Source organism: Podarcis bocagei (genome assembly GCF_964188305.1).
Source record: "Podarcis bocagei genome assembly, chromosome: 6".
Lineage (NCBI taxonomy): Eukaryota > Metazoa > Chordata > Lepidosauria > Squamata > Lacertidae > Podarcis > Podarcis bocagei.
In genome coordinates, this window is record NC_138130.1 from 35730431 (window position 1) to 35743529 (window position 13099).

Sequence of the window (13099 nt, forward strand, 5' to 3'; positions counted from 1 at the left end):
TCTAGCCAAATCCGGGCCCCTTCCGCTGTGATCTGAGCAGCAGGCCTGCGATTCCACACACGGCTCCCTTCGCAGATGGAAGAAAGCCCAGCTGCGCCACACCCGAGCCGGCGGCTGCCCGCGGGTTTCCTATTACTTCGGGGCATGACTCAACGCTGGTGTCTTCTCCTGGCCACCGGGGTGGGCGTTGCTTTCCCTCGCCTCTCCTTCCATTGGCTGCCGGAGCTCGGCGCTCACTCCGCATTGGTCGCCCTTCTCTTCGGGGGCGGGTCTCCGAGCGAGCGCCGCTCCGAATCCCCTTTTTGGCTGCGGGGCTGCAAGTTGCGGGCCGCTTGTTTTGCAGCTGAAGCAGAGAGGGCGAGGAAGGGAGCTCACGGGAAACAGGGTCGCTCGCGCCATCCTCTGAGAGGAGGGGGGAAACAAGGAAAGGACCAGAGCAGGGATTGGCAGCGCCGCGAAGTTGTCCTCAAGTCTCGGCGGGCAGCAGCTGTCGACGGCGGGACCATGACGAGACTCGCCCTCCTGGTGCCTTTCGCCGCGCTGGTGCTGCTGGCGGGACGCGGCCGAGGTAAGGAGCGCTGCTCGGCCCTTTCCCCCTCGCGCGCCTCTAGCCTTCGATGTGGGGCGCTGCCCGTCCCTCTCTCCCCCAGCCCGAACAAAGGATCCGGGAGAGCGGCAGGAAAAGGGGAGCAGCAGCAGCAGCCGCGCCCCGACGGGAGGCGCCGAAGGGACGCCCACCCCATGCCCGCCGCAGCGCCGCTCCCCGCCGCCTTTGTGCTGCCTGCCTCGAGGAGCGGGCGAAGGGAAGCCCGTCTGCACATCCTCGAGGACATCCTCTTCTTCGAAGGCTCGGCTTACCAAAAGAGTCTCCGGCTCAAATGCAGGGCTTTTTTTCTGGGGGTACGCATACCCCTAAAATTTTTGTGGGTTTTTGTCCTTTTGTCCATTTACCGCATTTATTTTTCCCGATCTGAACTATAAAATGGTGGTTTTCTGGAATCCAAATGAGACTACCCCTAAACATTTTTTCCAGAAAAAAAAAATCACTGCTCAAATGGATCCTAGAAGGATTTTTTTTTGGGGGGGGGGAAGTGGGAATCGCAACGGGGTGACAGGCGTTTGACCCAAATTGGGCTGTAAGCAAGTTGTTTTTGTTATGTATTTAGGGACACCCTGCCTTTTCCCCTGATAGGGACACAAGGCAAATAAAATAAGAACAACTGAAAATATAGTGGGCAATAATAATAATAAAAACCCAATTAAACATTAGAGTCTGGGACATACTTCCAAGAAGAATACGCTGATGGTTTGTCTTTAGGCCACATGGACAGGATCACACCCACAGGGATGCCATGTTGAATAAAATATGGGGGGGGAGGTAAACCCTGCCCCGCCCAATCAATCACATGGTGGGGCACACCCACACCATTTGAATGGCAGTGCCCATCAACTTGGGGGGCCCTGGCCCCTTCAAGTATGGGGGCAGCCCATGGACATAGCCAAGGGGGGTCAGGGAGGGGCAGCTGCCCCCCAAAATCAACAGAAATAAAAATATATAGCTAACTGAGGTTCTCCCCACCACGCAATAGGCCTGCTCCCCCCAACAAAGGTCTCTCCCCCCCCAACAAAAATCCTGGCTACACCTTGACCCCTAGGAGTTGGCTCCTGTGGTACCCAGGTGTTGTCCTAATATTGTGGAATTATTCTCCCACTTCACCCCTTAAGCTTGCTCTGAAAGGAGAGGGAATTCTGCCTGCATCATGTCTACATTCAAAAGAGATGTCACTGTTAAGATCTTAGATAAGTATGTGTTTTCTGGCTTCACTTCCCTGTTAGACATGCCCACAGGTCTTTGTATGGAGCCTTTCCCCAGTTGTTTAAGGACCTGGTACTATAAACTTGGTAGCGCCTATTCCGATGCAGAGCGAACGGTGCTGAGTAAGGTGGCTGGGTGGGAACTTAGGGTAAAGTGTGAACTGGAGGGTATTTGTGGGAATTCATTCTTCCTGTTGGCTGGTCGTGCCAGACTCTTGTTTATTTATTTGCCACTGAATTAACAACCTAAACAAACAGGAAGGTAACCTTGAAATCTATTATACTTTTATGGGGTAGGCTTAACTGCAACCTAATATTCTTTGGACTTGTATATTTTCACTGGGGGAAAGGCAATATAGAGTGCAGCCCTATATAGGTTTACTTAGGGGGAAGTCTCACTGAGTTTAGGGGGCCTTTCTCCATAATAGGTGCATTTAGGATTGCAACCTATGTCTGCTTTTGGCTTAGCTATGTTGCTGTTGAATAGTGACAGGGGTACTGAAGGAGGATTTTCCATGGCTTTGGAATAACCATTCCACGAGTATAGAAAATGCAGTATTATTAGCAGACTTATTAACATACAACGGGTCCAGTTAAGGCAGGCTTCCTCAACCTCAGCCCTCCAGATGTTTTGAGACTACAATTCCCATCATCCCTGACCACTGATTGTGCTAGCTAGGGATCATGGGAGTTGTAGGCCAAAAACATCTGGAGGGCTGAGGTTGAGGAAGCCTGAGTTATGGACTAACTGTGACTGCTAGTCACATTATTTGAGCTGACTTCTTTGGAAGATATTTATTATGAGGATGGGAATTGACCTTTATGTGATTCAATAATTGGGAGGGGGTGCACATGATGCTAGAATTCCATCCTCCTGTGACATCTGGGGACACCCTGCCCCCTGGAATCATCACAGTTTTTGGAAAAAACATGTGCACACCCATAGGTGAAGGATGCATACAGCTGTTTTGGTCTTGTATGTGGTGGAGTAGATCTAAGAGTGCTGTTTTAAGTATGACAATATATTCACACTTAAGTGGTAATCTTTGTCTGAAGCAGCCGTGATGTACTGGAAGAACAAAATTGTCTTCTCTACAGCATATTATTCTATCATCATTGTCATAATCATCATTATTTTAAAAAACCATTTGTAACAGGACTTTTTTCCTTGGAGATCAGAGCATTGGTTATTGCTCAGGCTGCACATGATATTTTTCTTTCTTTTTATCTAAAGTAGTCTCTCAAGCTGCAATGCCCTGTGGGAGAGGGGGGAACATTTTAACCCTTTCCATTCTACTGCTTTTGCACATCTGCAAATTGTCTTAGAGCTGTGTTTAGCTTCATTTATTCTGTCCCCCCCCCCCCATGAACTACAAGCAGCTATGTGTGGACAATAACATAGTTAGTGGTCTGCACCGGGAGTAGGGGGGCTGTAGGGTGTCACGGCAGTGGAAGACAGGAGTGCCTGGCGTGCTCTGGTCCATGGGGTCACGAAGAGTCGGACATGACTAAATGACTAAACAACAACAAAGGGTGTCACGGGGGTCTATAGGGCAGCACGGGAGCGTGGCATGGGAGCTGCTGTACCTGGGGGTAGGGGTGGGATTCTGTGCCTCAGGGGAGCTTGCAGGTAGCACAGCGGTTCCTGGGCATTTCGGGTGCTGCAGGGGGAGGTGGAACCACTTCCCATCCCTGAAATCAGTGACTGCCCTAAAGAAACTCAGCAACTGTGGTCTGCCCCGGGCGCCGGACGGGGTTGCTGCACCACGCTGTGTGTGTGGAGGTGAAAAAGCATCAGAGAGCAAAGGGTTAAAATGTTCTATCACACGCCTCCTCCTCTTTGCATCATGTTCAGTTTGTCTCTTAGCCTTAGAACAACCCACTGAGTTAGGTTAGTCTAAAATATTCTACTGACTTGACCAAAAGCACTCCTTGAACATTGCAGCTGAGCAATGTTGAAGTTGAACGTATAACAAGTTGAGCAGTGCAGTTGTTTTGCTCTAATTGCATTAAGTTTAACCAGACAGGGAAATAGCTTTCCTTGAATGCCTTTCCATTTTGGAATTCTGGCCCAGATAAATTCCCATTTTAGGCAGCACAGCTAGTTACACAACTTTTTGACTACAGCATAGTTCTCTGTGACAGGACTAAGTTTTAAAAATGCATTTACTTTTTGTTAGGAGAACATAGGGAATCCTTACTCTATTAGAGACCTTAAAAAAAAAAGTTTAATACCATAGTTTATTATCCACCACCTAAACAAGTTTATTTGGACATAAATCTAGATTTCAATGATACCTGTTTCTGGGTAATATGCTTGGGATGGCTGCCTTGAACTTTACAGTCTTTCTCGGCCCAAACCATTCATCTTCCTGCTCCTAAAGTGAGCATTATAGTTTTCCAATAAACAATTTTAGAACTGACTTGCATACATGTAAGTACTGTACTTGGATCCAACTTCTGTGTGACATGTACTACTCTGAGCAAGCCACCTCACTGAAACTGTTATGACTGTTCACTTATGTTAGGCATATTAATCATTTGCTTACCAACTATCAAACAACAGAGTCCTACAGTAGCATGTAGGTTGGCAGGGAAGTAATCTGTACACATAACATTTTGCAATTAAATGTTTTCTCACTTCTCCTTGCAACAATGGGCAAGTATAAATTAATATTTGTCAGCTGGTAACCTGCCAGTGCATGTGCATGCTGCATAAGCACAGGCAAGATGCAGCACTTCCTCTGGATACTTAGAGAGACTTTTTTGTGTTATTCATGAGACTACAGTATGACAAGTGAAACATGGGGGAATAGAGAGCAGCTGTTGTGCGAGTTGTCATAGATGGTTGTCTATTGCTTCTGTAGGCAAAATCCTCAATTAGGAGTGAGACCAAGCAATAAAATGCAATGATGAATGGGAGCAGTTAGGAACATAGAAAGCATGCCTTCTACTGTGTCAGAGCTCTAGTCCATCTATCTATTGCCTATGCCTACACCAGTGGTGGGGAATTTTCTCAGCCCAAGGACTTCATACCCTCGTGGCAGCCTTCTGGGGGCTGCATGCCAGCAGTGGCCAGGAGCAGAGGCAAAATGGCAGAGCAATCAAGATGACTCTTGTCTTCGTACAGTAGGGTGTATTCCAGCCACAAAATGCCTGGGTTTTGCGCACACTTCTCCATTCAGTCCAGCAAGAGGCATTGGTTCAAGGACTCATTTCAGCCAGGCAAAAGCACCTGAAATGGACAACAAGCATGGCTGCTGGGGGCTAGCCTGGGGAGAGTCCTGAGAGCTGGAGAGAGGCTTGGGGAGTTGCATTTAGTCCCCACGCATGAGGTTCCCCAATCCCTGGCCTACACTGACCCACAATGGCTCACCCAAGTTTTCAGAATGGGGACATTTCCAACCATGCCTGGAAGCTCCAAGGATTGAACTTGAAACCTTCTGCCTGCAGAGTTTGTTCTGCTACTGAGTTGTGGCCCCACATCACAGAATTACTGTGTGAGCTGCTTGTCCTAGCAGAGATTGCCTTACCATTTAGCTATTGCCCACCTGGTTATGCATCAGGTTCCAGTTATGTTAGCAAGTGGGAATCTTACTGGTGCAGGGATGTTTACAACAGGACAGCTTAGCAGAAATATTAGCATTATTGTATTTTATGTTTATTGTTCTGGGGATAAAAGAAGAGGAGCAGGGTATAAATATGTTAGTACTGAACTGGCATCCTGCCCACCTAGCAGTTCGAAAGCACGTCAAAGTGTAAGTAGATAAATAGGTACCACTCTGGCGGGAAGGTAAATGGCGTTTCCATGCGCTGCTCTGGTTCGCCAGAAGCGGCTTAGCCATGCTGGCCACATGACCCGGAAGCTGTACGCCAGCTCCCTTGGCCAGTAAAGCAAGATGAGCGCCGCAACCCCAGAGTTGTTCACGACTGGACCTAACAGTCAGGGGTCCCTTTACCATTACCTTTTTACTGAACTGGCAACATGCAGTAATATGTATTGTAGGAAAAATCCTAAAAATACAGCAATTAAATAAATCCAGCTGCCTGTCCATAGTCCAGGTAAATGAAAGCATAAATGCAGGTATTGTAAGCTCACAAGGCAACAGCAGTGCATTAGCTGCTTTAAGTATAGGGTCTTTCCCCTACAAAACTGCTGTCAAAAGAACAAAAAGGAGAAACAGCATCTTTGTTGGAAGACAAGCTGTTAGGCAATTCATTCCAGATGTTTGTTTTCCTCAACCCTTATTGAATAAACCTTGAACTTTTGCCAGCAGCTTTGTGTTTACTGGGTATGTTTATCCTGTGGATTGCAAATGGTCCACCTGCTCTCTCCTCATTCCTTTCCGCCACTTGTGCAAGGAATATAGCCCATTTCCAAGGGGGAAAGAAGCAATGGATGATGATGGCAGGTGAAAGAAAATAGAGAGGCATTCAGCACTGAACCTTACAGTCAACAATGAGCACAAGCTTCGCATTAAGTGCTGTCTGCAGATATGCATTGGTGTTACCAGAATGAAACTGTATCACACTCCAGTGTGGGTAAGACTGCCATGTTAAAAGCCCGGGCATCTTCTTAGGTGCTGTATCTTTTTGTGCATCTGGCTGAGGAGGGCACATGATGCAGCTGCCTTGGAGAAGCTAAGAAGGTCTGGATCTTGTCAGTACTTGGGAAACCTTGGGTTCCATGACGTCATGGAAGACAGGTTGCACTCACACAATGCAATAAGCATTGTAAAGATTAAAAAAAACACCCAGTAAGATAGAATTGGAAACCTATTGCATTCTCAACTGATTGTAGCGATACAGTTACAGATTTGATTTAAAGATATTCTGTTGCCTTGTGAAATAGCTGGGCCTCCGTTCTCCTTCCATGACTGGAAGCGTCTTCCATTAACAGAAGTGAAACTATTGGATACATTCCTGTTAACTACAACATGGTGGTGTAGGTTTTCCTGAAAATAATCAGTGCAAATATGGATAATTTGTAGTGGAAAAATTGCTGATGCTCTAATACTGATCTAGTTAGCATGCCTGTTTTGCCCTTATTTGGTATACAAAGCCCAAAAGAGCTCCTTTAAAATGACCAGGTTTGCCTAATAATGCATCTGCAATTGGCATCCATTCTTTGTTACCAATTAACTCGAGAGATCTGTAGGGTGGCAACACAAGAATGGGCCTTCTCTGCAGTGGCTCCCCCGTCTGTGGAATGCTCTCCCCAGGGAAGTTTGCCTGGCGTCTTCATTATATACTTTTAGGCGCCAGGCAAGAATGTTCCTTTTTAACCACGCCTTTGGTTGATTTGGACATCCTATGCCCTTTTAAAATGTGGAGGTTTTTTTGGAAGGTGGGTTATTAGGTTGTTGATTTTATTTTGATTATATATTTTGTGGTTTTATATTCTGATTTTGTTCTGTGAACCTCCCTGAGACCTTCGGGTATAGGGTGGTATATAAATTTAGTAAATAAATAAAACTTTTGCAATGGACATCTTTCTGCAGAAAATTTTGCACTCCCATCACTATTAGTAAATTATTGGAGTATAAATATAGACTATATGGGGAAATTGGAAAAAAACTATAGGCTGAAGGTAGTCATTTGAGGCAGCGTTATTCCCCTTCCATGCGAAAGTATGAGTCTCAGTGAGACGAGGGAAATCCCAAATCATGTTGTCAAGGTCTTGGCTGCAATCAATTTTGGGTAGTATTCCTACAGATGAATAAGTCAAATCAGTCTGGCATGCCTCATGGCCTTCATTTTTTTGTGGGAGGTGCAAGTGTTAATTTATGAAAGTTTAGCCTTGCATTAAAGTATCAGAAAAGTCTTAAGGATAGGATTCTTGAACAGCTAACTGTATTCCAAAAGAAGTACTGTGCTCTTAACCCAGTCACAACAGTGCATTTAGTAATGGTTCAGTGTTCAGTGCTCATGGTGCTATGCTTCTGATTTGCCACTGTGCGAACAGAATGTTAGATAAGGTGGACCTTGGTTATGTTCCAGTGGGGATCTTACATTTTACACTATGTTATGTTAGAAGTTAGTTTATATAGGACTCAGTATACCTCCTCCTTTTGTGTCAACTGCATCAGCTGCCTGTATCTGTCTGTGTGCAATTCAAAGTGTTGGTTCTGACATATAAAAAGCCTTGCATGGCTTTTCAAGACTAGGTGGTGCCTTTCTCCATAGAACCCTGCCTGAGAATTGATTTTCCATGGAAGGCCTTTTTGGTGGTGTCCTTTCCTCTTTGGGAGTACACTTCTCTGGGTGATCTGGGCTGCTCCCTTACTGCTTATGTCTAGCCAAGGCAGTTAAACATTCTTAGGAGGAAGGGAGATGTACAAACTATTTAAAATAAGTTCATGGCTGACAGACTGTGGCATTGGCACTTCTAACTTTGGAAAAGCTAACCTAAGGCCCGGAAGGCTACTTGCTGTTCACAGTTCAAAGCAGTGATTCCCCCCCCCCCCAACACCACTCCCCACACAAAGAGACTCTTAAGTTGCGCAAACACATTAATTATCTGTCAGTGGTACTTACTGACCCTTTTAGCCACTTTGGCAAATTGCAATCTCTTTCCTAACACTGGCAACAGTCAACAGGAGTGCAAGAAGCTGTCTTATACTGAGTCAGATAATTGGTTCATCTAGTTCATATTGTCTGCTAGTTCATAAAAAATATTCCATATGGTATGTGTTACATTGCACATTTCTTTTTACCCTCCATCAAATAGCTGAATTTAAGACATTTCAAGAGACCAGCATTTCATTTTCCATTGAGCAACTCATGGAACTTCTACTTTCTTCTGGTATTGGGCAGTCGGGACCATGGCAGCCATTGTTTGACTTTAAACAAATGATTGTCATCTATATTTTGAGATGGAGAGCAGCCATTTATACTTAGATGTTAGATTCACTTGGAAAGTACAGCATTCCTTCTGCATATATCTAATATAAAGTTTGTCTTACAGCTGAGCTAGTAAGTATTCTTTACCCCTATTGCCTGGGGCTGTAACTAAGATAATGGCTGTGTCCCCCGCCAGCATATCAGCTGAGCTAATGGTTACCTAGAGATGTGGCAGGAAGGGAGAAAGGGGTTAATGGACTATGCTGATTAATATGCTGATCAAAACAGGACAACCCCAAAATACCTGGGGTAAATTTTCACTGGCTAGTGTTACTGCCTTATTGGGAAAAGAAACTGATCATTGGAAGGGGGACACATTAAGTTAAACATGCTTCTTCCCCCCCCCCCCCAAAGGTGCTTTTAGTACTGGTCGCTACACAAAAAAGCAACATGAGGCCCCAATCTGGATCAGGCCAGTGTGGACAAGGGATTAAATGTTTCACCCCCACATTCACCACCCCTCACCCTCTGCAGGAAAGTGAACTGCCAGCATGCCAAAGGGGGAATGATTTCTGGTAAAAAGGGGATATGTTTTCATGATCCCAACCCAGAAGGTGGTCTTGCAGAGCAACTTGCTGTGTGTATGTATGTGTGGAAAGTTAAGCATTTGCCCCAGCTGGGCTCCTACTTTAAAAAAGGCCTGAAAGGCAGTGATTCGAACTGCTGAAAGACACAGTAGAATGAAGTAACACAGATTAGTTTAGTGATTTGGTGGGTGGGAAGGAGCCTAGTGTAGACCCAAAAGCAGCTGGCAGCATGGTAACTTGTTAAAAACAGGAAAGTGAAGTAGCAGAGGCATGGAATTTCAGATTCACAGGAAAGCATGTAGATGCAGTTGCGGTTGTAGTACTTGAATCTATGAAAAAGCTTTGTCTCCTAAGCTTGGCAATTCCTAACTTAAAGCTATTCGGACAGTACATTTTTGATCCCTTGCATCTTAAAAAGGGCTTTGAGATAACTCTTTCCTTGGACAGAAAATTAGTACAACAGCAGCTTTTTAACTTGGAGCAGTGTGCTGATAGAAGCAGTCTGTGTGGTGTACACTTTCTTGAATCTGCAGTGCAGCGTCGACTCTTCCCAACTTCGTGGTATGTTGCTGCAGAGCTAATTATAAAGGGCTGCTTGGCAGCGCGTGTAAACATCCTGCCAGGGTTTTTGCCTCATCGGGTAGCCCACAGATTTCTGCGTAGCACGAGATGACTCATGCTGTTGCAAGCTGTCAGTTATTCTCATATGAGTCATGCTTGTATGCCAGTCCCTCTGCTTTAAAGGTGTCCAAATGTCCAGATCTCTCTATTGAGCTGTTTTTCAGAGGTGATATGGCAAAAGCATTCCAGTCTGTTACTCATTAGCGGGGAGGGTGTCCCCCACTTCATCGTTCTGAAATCCCATACCCAGTGGTTTTGGTGTGCCTCTGTTGCTAAATGGATTGCAGATGACAAATGAAACTCAGAGAAAATCGCAACAATAAAAATGATCAAAATGCAAGGGGGCAGGAGGGAGAGGTTAAATATTACCCCCCTCCAGTCATTTGAAATGGATGTTTGCTTTTGTTTATTGAAAAGGTGGCACAATGTTTTCATTGGTGTTGATCTCATTGGGCTGGATCCTGACTCTTCTCCATGGGTGTAAGGGATCCTTCTGTGAACACAACTATCCTTCTGATTTTTAGAAGTTCTTTCAATTTTTTAAGAAAAGTTGGGAACCATGTTATTTTTAATTGAATGGTGTTGAGCTGTTTAGTCACACTTTATAGTCGTTTAGCAAGCTATATCTGCCAATATCAGAACAGAACTTTCATCCCACCCAGCACTTTCTTTCCTGATAAATCTCTATTGGTAACCGGACAGGAAATAAGTTACCGCATGTGTTTTTAAACATTAAACAAGGCACCTTATCAACATGCTAATGGTTTTTCACACATACCTGCACCCTAATTGACTGTCTATGGCTGAAAATAAAAATTGATAATGTGTTAATCCAACCATTGTACTGATTCCTGCTGCTTTCATCAGCAGGCCTTTATATTATTATATTTAATGGATTTATTAACTACCATTCAGAACACAATATTTTTGGACACCCGCTTAAAGCCATTTAAAACAATGGTTTAAAACAATCAGTTCTTCGGCAATCAGCCTTCTTTATGGAGGGTGGTCACATGTATCCTTCAAACACTGAGATCAGGGCTTTGGGGAAAACACAATCCCTGAGGAGGTACAAGAAGACTGATGGCATCCTGTCTTAGACAAAATTGTGATCACTCAGGCAGGTACAAAGCGTTAGCACATGCTGTTCCAGCTTTGCAGGGTGATGTTGAGGGAGCATATCTATTGGGCTGCTATTGAGAACCTTCTGAAAACCCATAGTTCTACCCAAGGGAAATAGACAAGTTTGGGGGTACAAGGGTACTGTTGACAGATGCCGAGGGATATGTGTTTGGCAAGCTTGTAATGCCTCTTCAATCATGTTAAGAAATGGAAGAATGGAAAAGTTAATTGGACAAGCTCTTGTGTTTTGTTATAATCACCCTGCAGTGACCATTTTTTCCTTAGACTGTTCTTTTGCATGTGGCAGAGCCTGCCAACCTTGGATTCATTTGCAGCCTGAAGATACTGTCACGGGCAACACACACCACAACTAAGCACACATTGCAGCCAGTTCTTCTGGCTACAACAAAATGCTTCTTTCAAGCTTAATTTCAATGGAAGGGGACGGGGGGGGGGGCAACGAAAGCTGCTATGGGCACATATGTATACACAGATGCTACATTGGTGACCCCTTGTGTGTGACATAGGGCATATCTATGCAACTAGATATAAACAATCTTAAGGAAACGGACTGAGGAGTCATCTAGTTTAGTGTTCTGTTTCTAGTGGGTGCTTCCAAGAAGCTTACAAGCAGGATATGAAAGGAAACCAGTACCTGGCATTTAGAGGTAAACTGCCTCTGGACACAGTCTTGGCCAATAGCCCTTTATAGGTCTACACCGTAGGGAAGACTCTTTATTACCATTGGTTTCGTATATCACAAGCTTTGCAGTTTTGTTTTTGGGTTTACCATACAATTTATTGGCTGTCCTTCAGCACATCTGGCAATATTAAACTGCCGGATATATTGGTGCTAACAAGGAAGGAGAAGATGAGAATTTGTATTCTGGTTCAGATACTTCAGGTGGTGCAGAATGTGGTGGCCAGACTGCTGATGGGGGCATGTGGTTGACAACATGAAAAACTATTTGTATAACACCCACAGTGGCTGCTACCAAGACAGGTTTACGGTCTATGCATTATCAAGCCCCAAACAACTTACTTAGGCCCATGTTAGGACTATCTGAAGCCTTGTATCCCAGCCAAATCACTAAGACCATCTGCAGGACCACCACTGGTTGTTCCCCAAGTGGGTGAGGTTAATCTAACAGTGACAGGAAACTGAGCCTGTGTAATGCTTTTCCAACAGAGACCTAGCAGTCACCTTTTGTTTTAACCTTTAAACATGTGCTGGAAAAAGTTCTATGTCACCAAGTTTGTGCAAGCAATTAAGAAACTATTGATGATCTCTGATTTTAAATATTTATGTTGTTTTTATTGTATGTATGTATGGCGGCTATGGGACGTGGGTAGTGCTGTGGTCTAAATCACAGAGCCTAGGGCCCACAACGGGGTGAGCTCCCATTGCTCGGTCCCAGCTCCTGCCAACCTAGCAGTTCGAAAGCACGTCAAAGTGCAAGTAGATAAATAGGTACCACTCTGGCAGGAAGGTAAAACGGCGTTTCCGTGTGCTGCTCTGGTTCACCAGAAGTGGCTTAGTCATGCTGGCCACATGACTCGGAAGCTGTCTGCAGACAAACGCCGGCTCCCTTGGCCAGTAAAGCGAGATGAATGCCGTAACCCCAGAGTCTTCCGCTACTGGACTTATTTTTTCCTTTGACTAGAGGCATACAAATATATTTATAAATAAGCAAATATTTTAATTTTACAGGACAAGATTTTGACTTGGCAGATGCATTTGGCGGTAAGTTAACTACAACCTAATGAAGTAAACTTAAGAATATTTAATGGGTTTTATAGTAACCATGATATTGTGATGTAGATTTTAGTCTAAATCAGATCTTAACTCTGTCTTAGCTTCAGATGCATCATGCTGCATTACCTCAGTTTGATGAATCAAGAGAGATAATCCTGATTTATAGAGCCCAATAATTTTAAACAAGGTGGATAATGTAGAATTGAGGGTAGGAGGGGGAGGAAATGTTAAATTGCTTTAATGTAAAAATCTGCAGTGCCATGAGATTGAGCTGTGATTAACATACCAGCACAGCATTATATATTCAAGAGAGCTGGAAAACTAATTACAGTGGTGCCCTGCAAGACGAACGCCT

The 13099-nt window shown here is 44.7% G+C and overlaps 1 protein-coding gene across 2 annotated transcripts in view; it reads left to right on the plus strand.

Moving 5' to 3' along the window:
• The first annotated feature begins 275 nt into the window (after positions 1–275).
• Positions 276–13099, plus strand: part of LOC308588606 (CD99 antigen-like) — a 33043-nt gene continuing 20219 nt past the window's right edge. Inside the window, exons 1-2 of one of the 2 annotated variants that reach the window (XM_081197121.1) lie at positions 276–568; positions 12700–12732. In XM_081197121.1, coding sequence (XP_081053247.1) covers positions 505–568; positions 12700–12732 — 97 coding nt within the window. In that variant the 5' untranslated portion in view covers positions 276–504. The remainder of the gene's footprint in view (positions 569–12699; positions 12733–13099) is intronic. The other variant, XM_081197122.1, reaches the window with a different exon arrangement.